Source organism: Microtus oregoni, unplaced genomic scaffold (assembly GCF_018167655.1).
Source record: "Microtus oregoni isolate MIOR12 unplaced genomic scaffold, Mior012 000077F_ref0000221, whole genome shotgun sequence".
NCBI classification, from domain to species: domain Eukaryota; kingdom Metazoa; phylum Chordata; class Mammalia; order Rodentia; family Cricetidae; genus Microtus; species Microtus oregoni.
The window spans coordinates 4,027,722-4,050,271 of record NW_024544029.1 but is presented as its reverse complement, the minus strand read 5'-3'; the positions used below and the strand labels follow the sequence as shown (position 1 = coordinate 4,050,271).

The window sequence follows — 22,550 nt, the reverse complement described above, 5'->3', positions numbered from 1 at the left end:
CCCACTCCTTTCTTTTTTTTTTTAATTTTATTTATTTATTTAGAGACAAGGTCCTGGCCTGCCCAGAGTGGCCTTTATTTGCAGCAGTCCTCCTGTCTCAGCCTCCAAAGTAGTGGAATTCAAGGTGTATACCTCCATTTCCACCCACCACCCTACATCTAAAGTTTGCATCTGACACAAAACACGAATTTGTCTAAGTCACTCTTATTTAGCATGATGATCTCTAGTTCCATTCATCTTTCTACAAACAACATGCTCACATTTTTTAAAGCTGAATCATAGTCCAGTGTGTGTGTCTGTGTCTGTGTCTATGTATCTTACTTCCTTTTTCTGTTAATCCCTCATGGATAACTAGGCTGATGCATTAACTTGGCTATTGTGAGTAGTGTAGCTATAAACATGTTAATGCAGATTTCTTATTTTTTAAATGTTTAATTTCATGTGTACAGTTATCTTACCTGCTTGTCTGTGCACCACTTACAAACCTGGTGCCCTAGAAAGCAGAATGTGTTGGATCTCCTGGAAGAGGAGTTAAAGGTAGTTGTGAGCCACCATGTGTGTGGTGGGAATTGAACCCAGGTTCTCTGGAAGAGCAGCTAGTGTTCCTAACCACTGAGCCTCCTCCCCAGCCCTAGATTTCTTTATTGTATGTTGATTACTATCTTGATTCCTTTGGATATATAGCCAAGGGTAGAGTAACAGAACCATATAATATTTGTTTTTAGGTTTTTGAGGAACCTCCATTTTGATTTCCCTGGTGGGAATTCCCTGCAACAGCACATAAGGTTTTTACAGCATCCCCATCCTATTGAGTATTTGTTGTTTCTTGATGACAGTCCTGACTGGAATGAGATAGAATCCCAATGCAGTTTTGATGTGTGTTTCTCTGATGGCTAGAGATGTTGAACATTTTATGTATTTATCATTCTTTTTTTTAAGATTTATTTATTTATTATGTATACAGTATTCTCAGTACTCTGGCAGAAGAGGGCACCAGATCTTATTACAGATGGTTGTGAGCCACCATGTAGTTGCTGGGAATTGAACTCGGGACCTTTGGAAGAGCAGGCAATGCTCTTAACCACTGAGCCATCTCTCTAGCCCCTGTATTTATCATTCTTTTGAGAACTGTCTTCCATTATGTACTCATTTCATATTTGGGGGATTGTTTGTTTTTTTAAGGATTTTATTGTGTTTGCAGTCCTGGGAGTCAATTCCAGGGCCTTACTATGCAGCTCTGGCTGTCCTAGAACTCTCTGTAGACCAGGCTGGTTTTGAACTCACAGAGATCTGCTTGCCTCTGCCTCCCACTGGAATAAAGGCGTGAGCCACTACACCTGGCCTATAGCTCAATTTTTAAATTCAGAATTCCTCTGGTACTGCTTTTCAGGTCTTCCGTGAAGGTTTAACTTTGATTCTGAATTGTTTTGTACAGCATGAAAAGTTGGGAATCTAGTTTCATTCTTCTACAGGTGCACATCTAGTTTTTCCAGAAGAATTAGTTAGAACTTTTCTTCAGTGTGTTTTTGAGACCTTGAGAATCAGATGACTGAGAGCCGTGCGGAGTGACTTCTGGATGCCTTCTTCTGTTTTGTGGTGGCAACATGCTGGTTCCACTCCTGTGCCCTGTCGTGGAATTGATGATAGATTTTCTCCTGCTTTAGAGCTGCTCCTTTTGCCCAGGGTTATTTTGTCTGTTTGGTGTCCTTCACGCTTACATATGAGTTTAGGATAGTTAGTTGGTCGGTTTCTCTTTCTGACTTTCTTCCTTTAGTTTTTTGAAACCCAGTCTGTATAGCCAACGATGGCCTTGAACTCTTGATTCCCTTGCCTCCATAACCAGTTGTATTCATGTGCCGCCATACCCATTTAGTATTGATTTCTTTCTATATCTGTGAGGAATGACATTGAAATTTTGATGAGGTTGTCATTGAATCTATAGATCACTTTCAGTAATAGTTTTTTTCACAGTATTAGTTCTGCTGATCCACACACATGAGAGTTTTTACTATGTTCAGTGTCTACATTTTCTTTAGTGTTTTATAGTTTTCATTGAAGAAGTCTTTTACCTGTTTGGTTAGATTTATTCCTCCACATTTTTCTGTATTTGTCCTTCCCTGCCACTCATTTGTATCTTTGAAGCTTCTGTGAATAGAATTGTTTTCCTGACGTGGATTTTTTTTACTTTTTTGTTTGTGTTTGGTCTTTTGGTTTTTGTTTTTAGCTCTTTTTAGCATGAAGAAGTTACACTAGTTCAAATTAAAAGTAGACCCCAGTGGTTGCATTGTACAAGCTGGGAGGGTTTTAAAATGTGACAAGGGACAGAAGGGAAATTCTACTCATTGCAGGGAAATCCTCAATTAACTTTCAGAGAACAGCAACCACTTATGATCCGTGATCCTTCAGCTGATCATCATTAATCCAGTGTCTGTCAGGAACTGGCATATTCGTGTACTGGTTACCCTATAACTGAATTACTTCTCCATATTCTGATGCACAGTCTATTGCAGGCAAGTTTATCTTTAAATTAGTTTCTTTTTATCTTTTGTTTGTTTGTTTTGTTTTGTTTTTTGTGGTTTTTGAAGACAGGGTTTTGCTGTAGCTTTGGAGCCTGTCCTGTAGCTAGATCTTATAGAACAGGCTGGCCTCAAACTCAGAGATACGCCTGCCTCTGCTTCCTGAGTGTTGGGATTAAAGGCGCGTTATCTTTTTATCTTCATCATCATCAATCCCTTGGACAGTAATGAGAGTCTTCCTGCTGTTTTTCTGTTTAATTCTTATATGGATAGAATCCTCAGTACCAGCAGGAAGCAGTTCATCACCAAAGTGCACACAAAGAGGCTGAAAGAGTGGAGACTCCAGGTAGCAGACATATATATGATTCTTTCTCCTCAGTAGCTTTGGAGAAGGCTGTAGGGGAAATGGGGTATATTTAGTTTTTATGCTGCTACTTTGTTGTAAGTATTTACCAAGCCTAAAAGTCTTTTAATGGAGTCTTTAGGGTCTTTTAAGTACAGAATTATATCTTCAGCAAATGGGGGTAATGTGATGACATCTTTCTTTCACATTAGTAATGCTTTTCTCTTGCCTTAGTGCTCTCTCTAGAAATCAATAACAATGAGCACCCATGTTTTGTTCCTGACTTTGGAAGAAATACTTTCTGTATTCCCCCATTCAACATACCCCATAAAGCCTGTAAGTTTATTATGTGGTCTTAGACATGTCTTTCCTTCAGGGCTTTTTGGCATAAAGGACATTGAACTTTGTCAGAGACTCTTTTTTTTTTTTTTTTGCATCTATCAAGATGATGTTGTGATACTTAGCTTGACTTCTCTTTATGTTTCTTGATTTGTGTGTGGTACCAGCTTTCCATCACTGGAATAAAACCAACTTGGTCATGGTGTACGATATTTCTAATGTGTTGAATTTTGTTTGGAAATAACTTATTTAAGATCTTTACATCGATATTCTTCAAAGGATTTCATTTATCATTTTCCTCTCTGTTGTGCTCTTATCCAGTTGTGACCTCAGGCTAGTATTGGCTCTATATTATGAGTTGGGAAGTATTTATTTCTTTTCTATTTTGTGGAATAGTTTGAAGAACATTGATGTTAGTTCTTAAGTCTGGAAGAATTTAGCAGTGAATGTCTGGTCCTGGGCTTTTCTTTGTTAGGAGACTTTGATTAGTGATTCATTATCAGTTTTAATCTGTTTAGGTTATTGTTATACCTCATTGTTCAGTTTTATTAGGTCATATAAATAGCCAGAGGTTTATACATTCCTTCTGAATTTTCCCAGTTTATTGGAATACTTATACATATTTTGAAAATACTGTTTTTTTCTTTTTTTGATTTTTGTTGTTGTTGAAACAGGGTTTCTCTGTGTAACCCTGGTTGTCCTGGAACTCACTCTGAACAAGACTGGCATCGAACTCACAGAGATCCTCCTGCCTCTGCCTCCTGAGTGCTGGGATTAAAGTCATGTGCCACCACCGCCCAGCTGAAAATACTGCTTTTTCTTCTCTCCCTCTCTTTGTTGATATCTAACTGTACCTAGTGCTCTGGTTTGCCATCTTTTTTATTTATTTGTTTGTTTATTATTTTTTGAGGTTGGATATTTATTTTTATTTATTTTATTGATATTTATTGAGCTCTACATTTTTCTATGCTCTCTTCCCTGTCTCTCCCCTTCCCCTTACAATCCTCCCCCAGGTTCCCATGTTCCCAGTTTACTCAGGAGATCTTGTCTTTTCCTACTTTCTACTTCCCATGTAGATTAGATCTATGTAAGTCTCTCTTAGTGTCCGCATTGTTGTCTAAGTTCTCTGGGATTGTGGTTTGTAGGCTGGCTTTCTTTGCTTTATGTTTAAAAACCACCTATGAGTGAGTACATGTGTATTTTTTCCCAACCTTTTACTCTGAGACAATGTCTGTCTTTGAGGTTGAGATATGTTTCTTGTATGCATAAGAGGGATGGATTCTGTTTTCGTATCCAACCTGTTAGCCTGTGCCTTTTTATGGGTGAACTGAGTCTATTTACATTAAGGGATATTAATGACCAGTGGTTGCTATCTCCTGTTAATTTAGTTTTCATCGTTGGTGATATTAGTTTGTGCATTTTTTTCTTCCTCGAGATTTGCTATAATGAGATCATCAATTGTCTGTTTTTATTGGTGTAGCCATCTTCTTTGGGTTGGAGTTTTCCTTCTAGTATTTTGTGTAGGACTGGGTTTGTGGCTAGGTATTGGTGAAATCTAGATTTGTCATGGAATATCTTGTTTTGTCCTTCTATGGTGATCAACAGTTTCACTGGGTATAGTAGTCTTTGCTGACATCCATGGTCTCTTTATGTCTGCATAATGCTTGACCATGACCTTCTGGCTTTCATTGGCTCCACTGAGAAGTCAGGTGTAATTCTGATATGATAGGTCTACCTTTATATGTTACTTGGCCTTTTTCCTTTGCAGCTCTTAATATTCTTTCTTTACTCTGTATGTTTAGTGTTTTGATTATTATGTGGTGAGAGGACTTTTTTTGGATCCAGTTTATTTGGTATTCTGTAAGCTTCTTGTATCTTCATAGGCATATCTTTCTTTAGGTAGGGAAAGTTTTCTGTGATTTTGTTAAATAAATTTTCTGTGCCTTTGAGTTGAACTTCTTCTATACCTATTATTCTAAGATTTGGCCTTTTTATGGTGTCCCATATTTTATGGATATTTTGGGTTAAGCTTTTGTTAGATTTAATGTTTTCTTTAACTGATGAGTTTATTTCCTCTATTGTATCTTCAGCGCTTGAGATTCTCTCTTCCATTTCTTGTATTCTGTTGTTCATGCTTGCATTTATGGTTCCTGATCTTTTTCTCATGATTTCTGTTTCTGTAATTCTTTCGGCTTGTGTTTTCTTTATTTTTTCTATCTCAGTTTTTAAGTCCTGAATAGTTTCTTTTATATGTTTGAGTTCTTTTTCTTGGTTTTCTTTAAGTGATTTGCTGATATCTTCCAACTTTTTGTTTGTTTTTTCCTCCATTTTTTTAAGGTAAATTCTCATTTCATCTTTAAGACTTTCAAACATTCTCTTGAGGTTATTTTTTAGATCATTTTCTTCTGGTTCATCCATATTTGGTTGTTCAGGTCTTGCTGTTGTAGGGTCTTTAGGTTTTACTGGTATTGTGTTGCTCTTTGTGGTATAGCATGTGATCTTACCTTTTCTACTTATCTTTTCCTCTAATAGGTGTGGTTGGGGTTGTCTGAGATTCTGGTGATTAATCTTCTAGGTGCCAGTGAATCCAAAGCTCAGATGGTTGGTTGTTCCTCATGATATAGTCATTGTCACAGTTCTACTTATCCTGTTGGTTATTCCTGTCCCTGGAGGCAGCTCAGTGCTCCTGTGCTTTGGTCTGCTCCCTTGGAGTTTGCTGTCTCAGTCCTACTTTGGCCTAGGCTGCTGGCTTTAATCTGTTTCTGTAAATCTTGGTCTGGATCTCCTCCTGCAGAAGACGCTGGCTTGGAGTTGGATTTTTGTGGTGGAGCTCGCTGGCTCAGTCCTGATCTGCCTGTGTCCCGAGACTGGGATTGCTCCTGGCTTCTGCTCCTGGTGGAGCTTGTTCTCTCTGTGTCTTGGGTAACTGGTTCAGTCCCACTCCGGTTCTGGTGGAGATCGCAGACTCTGAGTCAGGTCATTGGCTCAATCCTGTCCTGCCAGTGTCCCAGGACTGGGTTGGCTCCCAGGGCTGGATTTGCTCCTGGCTTCTGCTCCCGGTGGAGCTTGTTTCCTCCGGCCCTCTCTGTCCTCGGAGTCCTGCCATCTTTTTTAAAACATTTGTTTGTTTTGTGTGTGTGTGTGTGTGCACAAGCACACTCACACATCATGGCACTCGGTGGCATCTGTGCTTTCCTTCTCCTATTCAGGTCCTAGCGATCAAGCGTGAGTCAGCAGGGTTTTGCCCTATTCACTGAACCATTTCTGTAGCCCTTAGTAAAATGATTTTCTAAGAAGTGAAAATCTCCAAAGTTTCCTTTCAGATTGTTTTCCTTTGTTTTGCTATGGTGTTGGAAATATCCCTTTGCTGAGTGTCTGAGCCTTTAGCTGACTTCTTCATTCATCCGTTTATTTAAATTGTTGTGGGTCTCTGGTGGGTAAGTTTTGAGTGTGAAGTGTCCCCACAGGCTTATGTGTTTGAGCTAGGTGGTGGCTTTGTTGTAGGGGGTAGAGGAACCTTTTGGACATGGGACATACATTTGTTTGTATGGGTGTGCAGGCATGCATGTAGAGGCCCCAAACTGATGTCAAGGGTCTTTCTCCATAGCAGTCCACCTTACTTGTTGAGGCAGGGTCGGTCCTTCTGTTGAACACTGAACTCACCAATAGAACTAGTCTAGCTGCCATTCCCAAAGGCATCTAGTTAGTTCTGGGTATCCAAACTCTTTTTTTTTTTTAATATTTATTTATTTGTTATGTATACAATATTCTGTCTGTGTGTATGCCTGCAGGCCAGAAGAGGGCACCAGACCTCATTACAGATGGTTGTGAGCCACCATGTGGTTGCTGGGAATTGAACTCAGGACCTTTGGAAGAGCAGGCAATGCTCTTAACCTCTGAGCCATCTCTCCAGCCCCCCAAACTCTTATCCTGATTCTTGCATAGCAAGATCTTTATCCTCAGCCTGGATGGCTGTCTCTATGGTTTTATATGGGAGGAGTGGCCTTTGGGGGCTTAAATCTCATATCATTCAGAAGGGAAAAATCAAATTACCATGACAGCAACAACACAGAAGCGAAATATAAATAAACATTTACAGATGACTACTAGACCATGAACATAGGAAAAAGGGAGGCAAAAATAATATAGAATATACTGGGAACTAAAAAGTTAATAAAGGTAAAAGTAATAAAGGATGAAACAAAAGAGCACAGGAAAGAAAAGAAGGAAGAAGCAAAGTTAAAGAAAAAGACTAGTTTACAATAAACAAAGACTTTTAATATTTTCCTACTATCATTCTTAGGGCCAGAAGTAAGACTTAGGTCCTACTCTTCTGGCCAGTAACTAAATCCTGCTGTTTAGTCCCTGGTTTTACCAAGGAAAGGTCTAACCCCAAAGTCCTTCAAGCCTGCCATTTTACTACCTAAAAGTGGCACTGACCATAGCAATCCAGACTGTGGAACTTAGCGTAATGGATTTCTTCTCCAAGGGAAGCCTGCCCTGTAGGAAGATTCCTGAATCTAGAACTGCTCATTGTCAGGAGGGCTGTGTACACTCTCAGCCTTACTCTAGAGTCTCTCCAATTCCTGTTTTCCTTTAGGTCACCTTTCTGTTTCTCCATGCTGTTGAGCTGTCCTGTCCCTTCTTGATTCCTAGTGTTCCTTCTCTTCTTGGGATAGTCTCTGCCTTGTTCCCCTGACTGTTGTCATTTATGGTGTCCCACAAGAACTTCCAGCTCTTTATTTTGAAGAACTTAACCAATATCTCAAACACTAGACAAGGTCATCAGTATCGTTGCTATAATATGAATGTGCCAGGCATAAAATAGTGTGGACCCCAATGCCCTGCAGAGAACATCACAAACTGTTATTCGCTCCTTGGGATCTGTTCATCCACCAAATGGTTACCTAATTTTTCCTTTTGTTTTAATCACTTAGCTGTTTAAATTTCAGGATAGTTTGGATTTGTCCTGCTTCACAATTTAAATGCATCTAGTAAATAAGTAACATTATAATGACAATTATAATTTACTTTGCAGCAACAGTGAAAGGTTCAGGAAGAGAAATGTTAGTGTCTAGTCACTTTTATAGTTGATTGCTTTAGTTATTTCTTTGTTTGTTTGTTTGTTTTTGTTTCTGTTTAGTTTTTAGAGAGGAGTTTTTCTATGGAACAGCCTTGACTGTTTTGGAACTCACTCTGTAGACCAGGCTGGCCTTCAACTCACAGAGATATGCCTGCCTGCCTGCCTCTGCCTCTCAGTTCATTCTGCTTTAAACAAGCATTTATAGGGCTGGAGAGATGACTCAGACGTTAAGAGCACTGGCTGCTCTTCCAGAGGTCCTGAGGTCAATTTCCAGCCATTAATTACATGGTGGCTCACAGGCATCTACAAGGAGATCTGGTGCCCTCTTCTGGCTCTCAGGCACATATGCAAGCAGACCACTATAATAAACAAACAAACAAATACATAAATAAATAAATAAAAATTTAAAGCCCAAACATTTGTAATTACATAAAATGTGAATGCGCTTAATGAAATATCGTAATAGAAACCCTAACAATAAATTTTATATTGTGAAGACTGGTGGCTGCAAAAAGTCACCAGGTCATTTCTTAGTGAACCTAGCATTGTTTCTTTGCAAAGAATAGATGCTTTGCAGGGTTAGAGGTGCTTACGGAACGCTCTCTCCTAGTGACCTCATTTGTTCTACTCTTCCTTTTCGTGGATCTTAAAACTTAAAGTACGTTCCTGCCTTGGGCTTTGCATTTACATATGTATAATATATATTATATATGTGCTTATATACATATATGTATGTATTCATCATTTACATCCCTCTTTAGTTTAGGTTTCTGATGAAAGATCATCTTTTTAGTAAGATTGTACCTTCTTGCTATTTCCCCTCCATTAGTTTGTATCTTTCTTGCCCTTTAATTTTCTTCGTGCTTTGAACAAGTTTTTGATTGACAGTCCCTTTAATAACTGTAATATAAACTCCACAAAGGCTGGAAATTTATTTTATACAATGCCAAATCTCAAGTGACTAAAGCATAGTAGATGTTCAAGTCAGTGAGTAAATGTTACAGATTATATGGCGATTTTTCTTAAATACTAAATTGAGACTTAGAGAAAAATAAGTAAATAAATGGTGGAGATGAGCTCCACTTTCAGAAAATACTTAGACCTGCATGGAGTACAAGATCCCTTCATCTGACAGAGCCTGACTGTATGCTTGCCTTATCGGGACCTTTGTAATTGGCTCAGGACTCAAGGGATTATTGGGATTCTAATTCAGAAGTCTTAAATGTTTTTTTTTCCTGGACTGATTATCATTTGAGTGATTAAATAATTGCTTCGTGGCTTTCTGGCTTCATTTTCAATAGCTTCTCAGCACTATTATATCCGCCATAATTTTCCAAAACAAGCTCTCTCTGAGATTTAGTTCTGCTTAGCTCCTCTTATGCACACATTGAGAGTGTCATCAGGATAAAGTATTCCTTTATCTTCTGGACTATGAGAGCTTTGGCAGATTCTGAGAGTATCTCCATGTTTGTTTGAGAAGTGTTTGCCTCATATTTAAGAACTTTTCTTTTCTCTCCCTTATAGACAGTTCAAGAAGAAGAAAAAGAGATCTACAGGCAGCTGTTGCAGATGGTCACAGGGAAACAGTTCTCTGTAGCCAAGCCCACCACACATTTTCCTTTGCACCTGTGAGTCACAAAGATATCTTAGGCAAGCTTAACTTTATAGTTGACTATTTGATGTTGAAACTGTATCCTTCTTTTACCAGATCTCGGTGTCTTAGTTCCAGTAAGAACTCTTTGAAAGACTCACTGTTGAGAAATGGGAACTCTTGTGCATCTCATGCAGTCGGCTCTGACTCTTCATCCTCTGGATCAGCCAGCATTCTACCTACACAGGGACGGTTGTCCCGTAATGCGCGTTCCCTGTCGTCCTGTACCCCAGATGTTGCATTTGGCTCCAAAGACTCTGATCTATACCATCAGCCTCACCATCACCTCTCTACTCCACAGCAGCCAGATAACTTGCTGACACCAAACACACAATCTGAAGGTAAATAATACTAACAGCTCCAGTAACTAGTCATTGTATCTCTTGCAGGCAAAATTGTAATACATATAACTTAATACATATAAGATTTTAATTAAATACATATGATTTAATTAGCCATGCCATGATGAAACCAAACCCACAAATAAAATTCATTCCTCTGTTTTCTTGTTTTTCTCTCTCCCCCACCTCCATCCCTTCTTCCCTTCCTTCCTTTTTTAAAAGGGTATTCTTTTTTTCTGTATACAAATGACATGATATAATTTTTTTTAAGAGTCTGTACCCCTGGCTACTTGTCACTTGCTATATAGGAGGCTGGCCTTGGACTTGGGCAGTCCTACTGCCTAGGCTTCCAGAGAGCTGAAGTTACAGGAGTGCTCTACCTTGCAAAGCTAAATACTTTAACTTTGTGAGCAAAGAAGAGTCCGAGCTCACTCAACCCGACTGCCTCAGTAACTTCTTTTTGTTTCTCTTACTTTACAATGCAGGTGAGGTTCTTTAAAGCCCTGAGAATTTTCAAACATTAAGCAAGTTTTTATTGTATATGCATTAATTTTGATAGAAGCTTTGTGTATCTCAGAAAGGTTGAAAACCCTTGGTTAGAAAGAAGAATCTCAGCTGGGCGGTAATCTCAGCTGGCGGTGGTGAGCTTTAATCCTAGCAGAGGCAGGCGGATCGCCTTGAGTTCAAGGCCAGCCTGGTCTACAAGAGCTAGCTCCAGGATAGGCTCCAAAACTACAAAGAAACCCTGTCTTGAAAAGCCAAAAAAAAAAAGAAAAGAATCTCCTATCTAACCCTTAGCTAGCCCAACTATCCTGTCTGAGCATTGGTGGTGGTGACAGTTTTGTTATGTAGTTATCCTCATTTTAGATGAAGTGTTCAGATAGAGGGTTCTTTTGACACAGCACACATCTCTGAAGGCTCTCCCTCCTTTCTCAGTTCATTTGATTTACTGTTAGTATTCTCATCACTTTCTGAAAATTCTTATTTGGGGATTTAATTTTTAGCGCTATCACTATTTAACTACTCATGGGCACCTCTGTTACATTTTGTGAAATGATTTGCTGAGAACTATCTTTTTATTTTCTAGAAATCTAAAATAAAAAAATTCTCAAGCCTCAGGAATACCTGTCATGTAGTAGATACTGAGCTGAAGCCAGACTGGAGCAAACATCGACCTGACATTGGTCCTGTCCTTGTTCTGTGTGATGAATATTCTAAGTCAGGGTATATTCGTAGCACTTCAGAAAGACATTTAAATACACAATGATAAAATCTGTGCTTTTAAAATAATTTCTATAAACTCAACCTTTGTCTTTCATCTTCCCTTTTCTCTATCTCCTTCTCTTCACCTTACTTAAAACTCAAGACTTAAAATTGTGGCATGTTCTTATCCCTAGAACCAGGAGGAGGAGGGTCGATGCTGATGGACAGATGTGCCTGTGTTTTTAATGATGTCCTTATTTGGGAGGAGAAGCTCCTCCCAAGACTAGTTTCTAGTCTCAGTAAAGTGAAACTGTTCCTATCTTTCCATCTTTATCCTTTCACTATCTGTTATTTGTCCTATGCTTAATGCTACGTTTGTGACATAGAGCGTAGCATAGTGTAGAAGCTTAAACTGAAATCAGACATGGTAATGGTGGGATTTTACTAACAGTGAAACACTCTTGTATTTCTTTGTTTAGGATCAGACTCTGTGATTTTACTCAATGTGAAAGAATCTCAAACTCCAGCTTCCAGGTAAACCTAAGGGAAGGGTCGGCCATTTTCCTCCTGTGATCACAGCTCCTTCACTGAAAGTCAATAATATAAAACTGTCTCTTTTCAAATCTCTTTTATGTGCTTTTCAAATTATCTCAGTGACTTCCTGTTCCATCTTTTTTCCTCCAGCCTTCACTCTTCTTCATTATGTCTTCCATCGTGCTAAGTTTTCTGTGGTCTTCCGTCCATGCTGTAACCACAGTTATCTTTCTAAAATTCATATCTGGTCATTAAAAAGGTTTAATGATCATTAAAATATTCAGTTACCTCAAGGATACTTTATTAAACTTACGGTTAAGCCAAAATGTGTACATGTGTTATAAAAAGAACTTTTCCACAAGTCTCAAATTCTCTGGCACTTTGTTTCCTTTAGTAAGTATTTATTTGAGAACCTACTCTATGTCAGATATTGGTATAGACATTAAGATAGCAAGAGTTCTCAAGGAGCTGCATTTTATTGTTTGTTTTTATTGTTTGTTTTGTTCATTTGGCGTTTTGTTATTGTTGTTTTTGAGGCAAGGTCTCACTGTAACCTCGGCTGGCCTGGAATTTGCTATGTAGACCAGGTTAGCCTAGAACTCACAGAGATCCACCTGCCTCTGCCTCTGCCTCTGCCTCTGCCTCTGCCTCTGCCTCTGCCTCTGCCTCCTGAGTGCTGGGATTAAAGGCGTGCGCCACCACCGCCTGGCCAGGAGCTTCTTATTATAAAAGGTAAGAAACAAGTAGTGAGCAATAAGTGGTGATTATCAGTGCTTTGAAAAATAATGAAGTAAGAGAGACTGGGGTGAGGTCTGTTTATCTAAGGTGGCTGGAGCAAGTCTCTGGTCAAATGCCAACCCGTGGAAGTCAGCGAGGAAGCCATGTTTGTAAATAGATTCCTGCGAGTGTCTTGACATACTGGACTATTGTTAGTCTGTAAATATACATGTTTTTGTCTTCTATCACTGTTCTTTCTGTCTTTAATGTACTTTCTCCTTCAGCTTGTCTGACACTGGTCTAAGGCTCAGTTGAGATGTGCTCTTCCACATAGAGTTTTACTTCTCCTGGGGTTTCAAGTCGTCTGTAGCAATTCCATAGCCTGCTGTGCACCACCACACACAGCGTGGCAGTGTGACTGCTTGGGTGATGATTAGTAGCCAGTTGTCAGGGGATAATTACAGGTGACCAAATGCTGTCTCAGCCCATTCCTCTACTTTGCAGCTCCCACATTTATTCTAAGCTTTCAGTGGTTTTTTTTTTTTTTTTAACATCCTCTCTGTTAAGTCTTTCAAGGAGACTTTATTAGTTGGATTCATTATTTCTTACGTGGTGTTTAGAGTCAAGTCTAACTTCTGCTTTTAGCTTTTTTGGCCTTCATGTGAGTCTGTTATTCTCTTGAACCGCATTTGTCAGTGTGAAAGTGTCATAAAGTAGCTGTGGTGGTGCAGACCTGTAATTGCAGCACTCACAGAGTGGAAGCAGGAGAATCACGTCATCCTCATGTGCACAATGAGTTTGAAGCCAGCCTGGACTGCATGAGACCTAGTCTCTGAGTGATGGTGACGATGATGATGATGATAGTAAGGTGCTTACAAACACGCCCTGGAGAAGTAAACAGAAGCTAGTATTCTTTCCTGGGAGAAGCTGATATTAGAGTACTTTCCCTTTCTTATTGGTTCTTGACTGTGTGTGCCTTTCCTTTATGGGGGATTTCTCCTAGAAATGACTAGAAATATGAGCGGTTTAACAAGGCAGATGGAGTGGTGTCCTTGGCTAGGTTAAAGTCTGCTTTTTCAAGACTTGGCTCGTTGCCTTCTAGTTTAGTTTCAGCCACTGCCTTTCAGTTAGCTTCCTACGGTGAGGGCCTGCCCTGCTTTCCCAGAGTGTAGCATCCGCACCTCTATATATACTTCATATACTCTTGATTCTTCTGCCTAGGATTCCCTTTCTTTGCTTGACCACTGATTAATTCTTTCTTTCTTTCTCTCTTTCTTTCTTTCTTTCTTTCTTTCTTTCTTTCTTTCTTTCTGCACATTGGTGTTTTTGCCTTCATATATGTCTGTGTGAAGGTGTTGGATCCTGGGGAACTGGAGTGGCAGACAGTGTGAGCTGCCATGTGGGTGCTGGGAATGGAACCCTGGTCCTCTGAAAGAACAGTCAGTGCTCTTAACCTCTGGGCCATCTCTCCAGCCCCCCAATTCTGACTTTTGAAAATCTGAATCAGGTGTTATTTTTTTTCAAGGTGGTGTCTGAATCCCCAGATGACATTAAATACTCCACCTTCCCTATATCTTTACTACTAATGTCTTTGCATGTAACTCCCCAGTACTAATTGCAGTGCCTCAAAGTGGTGGGTGCTTAGTAAGTAAATCTTTCCCAAATAAGTGGTCTTCTTAGAAAGCCCAAAATGCCCCCTTGAATAGCCCAAGTTCTCAGTTTTCCTTGTTGTTTAATGTGTTAGCATACTGAAATACATTTCAGCATGAGAGGAAAAAGCATAGTCTTTGGAATTGGACAGCTAATACTTGTTGTTTCAATACAGTTTGTCCTGCTGAACCTCAGGGTGGTTTTGTTTGTTTTTTATAAAGTATGAGTAATATAATTTCATGTCACATATTATATTGAAGATGAACTAATATGGAGATTTTCATGAGGCTTAACAATATGTAAAACTACTAGAGCAGTTTTACATACAGAGTACTAAGAACAACTCTGTGCTTGTAGCTCTTACTACTGTATGCCTCTTTATATAAGAAATACTTTTAAATCTCTGTAGAAATTCAGTTTCCCTTATAATTGTCTTTCCTGAGCCAACAGATACCTGAGTCCATTGAAGAGAAGTACTTGCCCCTACATTATTCATTTATTCAGCAGTCATGGGTCTGCTCTGTACCAGACAGTTATAGAGGATACAGTAATTTATAAATAGACAAAAAAATCTTTATTCTCAATCAAGGAGTGCAGACAAATTCATGAGGAATCATGGGTAATTCTTTTTGCATCTTTGTATCATGTAATAAACGTCTCATGTTGATTCTTTTTATTTGTGTCATACACTAAAACTACACTGCTACTGAAGATTTTGGACTTGGTAGTTATATCAGGTGTTCATTGTGCCACAGATACTCAGCTCTCGTTAATCTTAATGACACTGACGAGGCAGAACAGTATTTTTAGTGCCAAGTCGCAGCCTAAGGGTGACTAGGGACCAAAAGAACTCTAACCTCTCTGTATTTTACACACTTGAAGCTGTAGCCCATAGAGGTGAAGTGACTTGCTTAGAATCACAGAACTAAATGGAACTAGGTCTCCTAACTTTCATTTGGATACTGTATTTACTTGTTTTTATGGACCTCAAAGGATTCCTTTGGAAGAATGTTTGTTCTTCTAACATTTGTGGTAGATCCCTTAGTTAGGGGTTTGCAAAGAGATAAAGCAGTTGAGAGGGGAAAAGCTGTTGGAACAGTTAGCATTCCTGTGACCTACTCAGTGTTTCTCCTTTGGGTGCCCACAAGTAGGCCTGCCATCTCTGGAGTAGCTGGGTGTGGATGTCTCTGCCTTAGCTCAGTGATTCCCTTCGCCATATGCATGTCTCATACAAGAGTACTGGGCTGCACTTCATTCCCCTCTGAGCACTGGCTCATCCTTTAGTACGCGTGTAGTGTTCATGTTCTTAAGTTTCAGTTAGTTACTTTGTGTCAGTTGGCTATCTTTCATTCCATAATTGCAAAGTAATTTTACAAACTGTTGGGACTATTGCTTTTGTTGGTGAAAATTTTTTAATTGCTAACTCTTGTTTATTTTCTTTCCCCATCTATAGTCCTACTTTCTTCCAGGCAGAGCTGTGGATCAAAGAATTGTAAGTTATTGTTTTTGATACTATTTTTCTTCTCATTTCATTTTCATTTAGAAAGAAATCAAACAACTAGTTATCCTAATTGTTTTTACTCAGTAAGAGTTCCAGGACAGCCAGAGATACAGGGTAACCCTGTCTAGGGAAAAAAAATGTATTTGTACTTTTCAGGTATTAGGTTTTTAAGATTCTCTTAGAGTTACAATAGTTTGTTTTTTTCCAGATTTTATGTATTTTTATTTGATGTGTTTTGCCTCTGTGTGTGCATCTTATGCATGCAGTGCCCACAGAGGCCAGAAGGGGGTGCAGGGTCTTCTGGAACTAGAGTTTTGTGAGCCTCCATATGGGTACTGGGAACTGAACCCAAGTGCTCTGAAGTTCTTAACCATTGAGCCATCTCTTCAACCCCAATTAGGAGATTTCTATTTTTATATTTGTCAACTATGTAACAGTTGCTGAAGCTAAATTGAATTGGAAAATATTCCAAAGTTAGCTATGTATAAAAAGAAAAGTAAATGCCTTTTTTTTTTTTTTTTTTTTTTTTTTTTTTTTGGTTTTTCGAGACAGGGTTTCTCTGTAGGTTTGGGCCTGTCCTGGAACTAGCTCTTATAGACCAGGGTGGCCTTGAACTCACAGAGATCCGCTTGCCTCTGCTTCCCAAGTGCTGGGATTAAAGGCATGCGCCACCACCCCCTGGCTAAAGTAAATGCCTTTATTTTGTTATTAGATAAACTGTTGAGTTTTTACAGAGTTTGAGAAATTATTGAAAGTATTTAATTTCAAGCACCAAAGTCTTTTCAGTACTCATCAGCCCTTGGTCTTTGCAAGTCTAAATACATAGTATTTAGCTGTAGCCTTGACAGTGTACTGTTTTCTCTAGGACCCAGTTCTGCTTGTGGATTTCTAGTGAAGCTTTACTCTCACCAGCCTTATTAAGAGGCACACTTTTGAAACAAGGCTTTATTTACAGAAGTCACACCTATTATACTTAAATTACTCCAGTAAACATGGTAGAATAGTTTAAATAACCATGTTGTTTTACTATGTCTTTTTTTTTTTTTTTTTTTTTTTTTTTTTTTTTTTTTTGGTTTTTCGAGACAGGGTTTCTCTGTGGCTTTGGAGCCTGTCCTGGAACTAGCTCTGTAGACCAGGCTGGTCTCGAACTCACAGAGATCCGCCTGCCTCTGCCTCCCGAGTGCTGGGATTAAAGGCGTGCGCCACCACCGCCCGGCTTGTTTTACTATGTCTTAACATGTCCATGTGGTGAGGTTTGAGTGGAATCTGTACTGTGAGCTCTATTTAACGCTGCATACCTGCAGTGCATTGCAGAGATGTGGTTGGGCTGAGACGCTGGTCTGACTCTCCTCTCCCTATTCTCTAGAACTAGTGTTTATGATTCTCGAGCCCGGGAAAGATTGCGCCAGATTGAAGAACAGAAAGCACTGGCACTGCAGCTTCAAAACCAGGTAAGAAACAAGAAGTGTTAAGATTAAAGTAAGGACTGCACCAGCGGCCCGGCAACCAAGAGCACCTGCTGCTCTTACAAGGGACTCAGCTTCTGTTCCCAGCACCCTCTTCTGGCCTCTTCAGAAATCAGGCACCTACTTGGTACACTTTGTACAGGCAAAGCACTCATACATAAAAAATAAAAGTAAATGTAATCTTCTTTTTTTCTTTAAGATAATAAGTTAAATAGCATATCCAGGCTGGAGCTGTCATCCAGGCTGGAGCTGTCGGGGAAGTTAGCTGTGCTTGAGTGATGGCTCTATGCTCGTGCCGTAGCTCAGCAGTTACTGTAAATGGCTGATGTGCAGACTGACTCACCTCACAGAAGTCAAGTGGTAGATTTCTTTGTCCCACTCATTCTAAAGTTCTCTTTCCAGAGATTGCAGGAGCAGGAACATGCAGTACTTGATTCCATAGAATTGCACCTTCGTGTACCTCTTGAAAAGGAGATTCCTGTCACAGTCGCCCAGGAAACGGGGAAAAAAAGTCATGAGCTAACTGATAGTGAAAACGAATTTCCTGAAATTACAGAGGTAAAGTACATACTGGTCCACAAAGCAAGTTCCAGGACAACTAGAGCTGTTACACAGAGAAACCCCTGTCTCAAAAAAAAAAAGAAAGAAAGGAAAAGAAAAGAAAATTCCTTCAGTAGAGCAGGGTGTTGTGGCACAAGCCTTTAATCCCAGCATACCAGAAGCAGAGGCATTTGAATTTCTACATTTGAGGCCAGCCTAGTTTACATAGATGTTCCACGCCAGCCAGAGCTACACAGTTAAATCCTGTGTTGAAAAGAAAATCTACAGCTGCCCTTTGTTTAGAAAGGCTGCGTGGGTCATCCAAACAATTCAGCAGTGTCCCCTACTAGGTTTATTCATAAAGTCATACTTGTATTTGTATTATGAACCCACCACTTTATATATGCTGGCTGCACCGCCAGGCTCAGATAGGAAATCATTTTATAACACATTGTGTTATAAAAGCTAAGAAATACTATTTCTTTTTGTGCTTTTGTTTTGTCTTGTTTTTTAATTAGCATACAAAGAAATGGGTTTCATTATGATATTTTCATACATTGTTTTTGTAATGTTGCTTTTTAAGCAATAATTGTTGTGAACATTTTTGAAGATACTTAGAAGTCTTATGTTCCTTAATTCATGCCTTTTTCAGAACATTATAGGACCTGGGATACAGCTTGGTGGTAGAGTGTTTGCTTCACATGTGCAAGGCCTGGGTCCTCAGTTTGATTTCAGCACCATTAAGATGAAAAGAAGTGCATGTATCCAGTGATCATCACATACTTATTGAAAAAAAATGAAATTTATGCCCTGGCAATGCTGAAGCATGCATGGGCAGCCCGTATATGGTGGTGGTTCTGTTGAACTTGTCCATATTGGGTCTCATGGTCTTAAGTTGATGAGGACGGCTGACCAGGTCTCTTCCTCGCATACTTACAGTTGTATTAAATTCCATATTTTATCTTTAAAAGTTAAACAAAATACTGTTTGTGAAAAGTGCATCTAACTTAACTAAAAGATGCTACCTTTACTCCATGGTGCCTTTTGTGTAAGCTTCTGTCTTGGGAAACCATTTGAACCAGAAATATAAAACATAAAGAAGTCCTTTAAAGAGCTTGGAAAGTTTGAGCAAAGTTTATTTCAGTCTTCAGGAACTGATATGAAACAATGAATATTGTGTGAGAAAGAAAGGACTAAGGCTGGTGGGAGGGACTAACGAGGAAGAAAACGTTAGATGCAGACCAACAACAGTAAACTCAGAAGTATTGGCTGTGGTAAGTACAGTCTGGAGACTTGGGAGAAGCCAAACCATTATGTACCATCTTTTGTTTTAGGAAATGGAGAAAGAAATAAAGAATGTATTTCGTAATGGTAACCAGGATGAAGTCCTCAGTGAAGCGTTCCGCTTGACCATTACACGCAAAGATATGCAAACTCTAAACCATCTGAACTGGCTCAATGATGAGGTAACCTTGCACTTACTTTATATGCAAATAGTAAGTAAATATTAAATGAAAACTGAAAGCATTATCTGTTTCTCTAAATGTGGTTCTTAGATGACCTGCATCTGAACCCCTCTCCCAGGCTCTCAGTATGAACGAATGTGGTACAGAGAAGCGAAGCCTTTTAACAAGCTCCATGCTTCTGTGTGCTTTAAAGACTCAGTGTTCCTGATTCCATCCGCTCTTATAGATGCTGAAGGAAAGGCCATCCACACAGGGATATTCTCACTCTGCTCGAGGCACCTGCTCTGTAGTTCATATTTCTGAGCAAATATTTAATGTCTGACCTTATTGCAGCATGAGGGACTACTTTGGGAATTCTAGGCAGAAACCAGGTCCATTTCCTTTTCCTCACCTGGCTTTAGGTTGCTTACATTGTATATGATAAGCTTTCTGGGGTAGCCTTCATTTGTTCATGACGTTTTTTTTTGTTTTTGTTTTTGTTTTTTTTTTAATATTTATTTATTATGTATACAATGTTCTGTCTCTGTATGCCTGAAGGCCAGAAGAGGGCACCAGACCTCATTACAGATGGTTGTGAGCCACCATGTGGTTGCCGGGAATTGAACTCAGGACCTTTGGAAGAGCAGGCAATGCTCTTAACCACTGAGCCATCTCTCCAGCCCCTGTTCATGACGTTTTTAAAGCTGATAGTGAAAAAAATATTTTTATGCAGTTGATATATGCAGTTTTATGCAGAGGGGGAGTGACTTCACCTCCCAATTCCAATTAAATATGTTAATTATGGCATGGTCTTTAAATTGATTTGTCTTCATCCTAAACTTTTAAAAACTTGTTTCACTTTAGAAGGATTTATTCCTACTTTTTATTTATTATTGTGTACATATGACAAGTTGAGCATGTAAAAGACAAAGCATGGGGCATTTGAGAAACTCCCAAGGTCATAGATGTTATAGTAAATAGCAGGCACTGGTGTTCATTGTAGATCACTGCCTCAGAGTCTTGAATTGGATCTGTTATGGAATTAGATGTGTAGAACTTCAGACCATGCATCACGCCCAAGATGTTGATTCCCTTGGGGTCAGCTGAACTGCTCCATTGTCTGTGACAAGGATTAGTTTATGAGATAAAATTTTGAGAGGCTTGCCACTCTTTGAGTACATTCTTTTGACTAGCAGTAGTAAGGAATATACGATTTGATGTCTCTATCAGAAATATGTTTTGACTCTTCAGGTATTAGAAAACTGGATTAAATTTATAGTGGAGAAGAGCTCACTGAATTATCAAGGAGAACAAAATTCAATAATAATCAAAAGTGTTCTCTTATAAATTGTTTTTGGTTTGTAATCACCATTTTTCTTTTTCCTGTCACTGCTGGAAAAGAATGTCAATTATTCCTAAAGGATTTTAGCCTGTTTATTATAAATTATGCCAAACCTAGGGGGCAGCAGTGAGTAGGATATAAGCTGAATTCTTGCCCTTCACTGTGGCCGTAAGCTCAGAAATTCCTTACAGAGGCAGCATTCATCAGGATAGTTTCCATTTCCCAGACCTATGAGAAGCTGGACTTGAAGCACGGAAAATTAATGAGAATTGTGTGATTTAGAGTCGATTGGGGGAGGAGAGGGTCCTTCTCTACTGTAGCCCTGTCACACATGCCTGGAGTGTTTGCAGCAGTGCTTTTCTCTTGAGTTCAGAGAATTAGCTCTCAAAACAGGTGTAAAGATGAAAACAAGAACTGTTTTAAGAAGCACCAGTTTAAAAGAATCAAATTTCTTATGCTTAAACAGCCAGCATTCTGATGCACTATTAGATACACCTAAATTCTGATGTCTATTTTACAGATACTTTTCTTTTTCAATTATGAATATTCAGTCTTTTGCAAGTAGCTCATAGTTTTTCAATTCTATTCTTCCCTCAAATATAGATACAAGAGTATCTATATTTGCACACAAAGACCAGAAGAGCGTGCTGAATTCTCTGAGACTGGAGTTAGAGACTCGAGAGCCACTCTGTAGGTGCTGAGAATTAAACCCAGATCTTCTGGAAGAGCAGCCAGTGCTCTTAGCTGCTGAACCAGTTCTCCAGCCCCTTGAGCATTGTTTTATAGATCATCATTAAATAAATTAAAAAATACGTGTTTAGGTATTTGTACAGATAAAACTAGTTTTGTTTCTGCTCAGGATATTGTAAAAGGGGAAAGATTTATACTTTGGAAGAGCAGGCATTGCTCCTAACCTCTGAGCCATCTCTCCAGCCCCTTGCCGGCTTTTCTTAACTTAAACTATCACAGCTATCTTTTGCCTCTGGGCTTTTATCTTTCTCTATTTCTGTATACCTTTTTTTTTTCTTCTTTCTTCATTGAGTTTGAAAGTAGAGATTGTTAGACTAGGTAAAAGAAAATTGTCTATAAGAAGCATCCTTTCCTGCATGCCTAGGAATTGAACCCAAGACCTGTGTGTGTTAGCTATGTGCTCTGTAGTAAGCCACACACCAACCATACAAGATCCTGTTCTGAATGTAAGGGTACGGATGGGTTTACAAATTAAGGGATGGGAAAGTTGTACCATGCAAACATTAATTAAAGAAGTCAAGTGGCTATTAAAGTATACAAAGCTTATTTTAGAGTTGGGAACTGTTAGCGGTGGTAGTGATCTCACAGTAGAGACCACTTCTTTAGGGGAGCTTCACAGCCTAAATCCTTACACATTCAGTAACTTTCAGAACATGGGAAGCAAAACTGGTAGAACCAAGAGCAGTAGGAGAAAACGAAGCTGTACTTGCTCCAAAGATTCCAACACTCCTCTCTCCCTAAGTAGCTGATAGAATAAGCAGAGACTGAGTGAAGAAACTGCGTAACTGGTACATTTCCTGCTTTCATTTGTCCTCCAAGAGCCTAGTCTCCAAATCATTGCTAATAACTAATTTACAAGGTGAACTGGAAACTAGCAAGAAGATATATGTACCCTTTGGGGGCAGGAGTCTACTTTGCAAAACTCACACCAATTAGCCAGTTGTTTCCAAAGTAAAATAATACTGAAATATTGGAATGTGGTATTCGTAACTTCACCAGGGAAGGAAAGGTCTTGGGGAAATCTCACAGCAAATGGGAGAAGAGGGAGGAACTGAGGTAGAGTCTACATAGCAGACTGCAAGTACACACGCTGCTACCCAGTGGGGCCACCATTTGTAAGCCTTGTCTT

The 22,550-nt window shown here is 39.3% G+C and overlaps 1 protein-coding gene across 6 annotated transcripts in view; it reads left to right on the top strand.

The window, feature by feature from the left end:
* The window catches only part of Senp1 (SUMO specific peptidase 1), a 58,730-nt gene that overhangs the window by 22,851 nt on the left and 13,329 nt on the right, over positions 1-22,550 (top strand). For all 6 annotated transcript variants that reach the window (XM_041642744.1, XM_041642743.1, XM_041642742.1 and 3 more), the window contains 7 exons: positions 9,806-9,909; positions 9,990-10,273; positions 11,956-12,010; positions 15,831-15,869; positions 17,245-17,329; positions 17,747-17,902; positions 19,219-19,350. In XM_041642744.1, the coding sequence (XP_041498678.1) occupies positions 9,806-9,909; positions 9,990-10,273; positions 11,956-12,010; positions 15,831-15,869; positions 17,245-17,329; positions 17,747-17,902; positions 19,219-19,350 (855 nt within the window). The remainder of the gene's footprint in view (positions 1-9,805; positions 9,910-9,989; positions 10,274-11,955; positions 12,011-15,830; positions 15,870-17,244; positions 17,330-17,746; positions 17,903-19,218; positions 19,351-22,550) is intronic.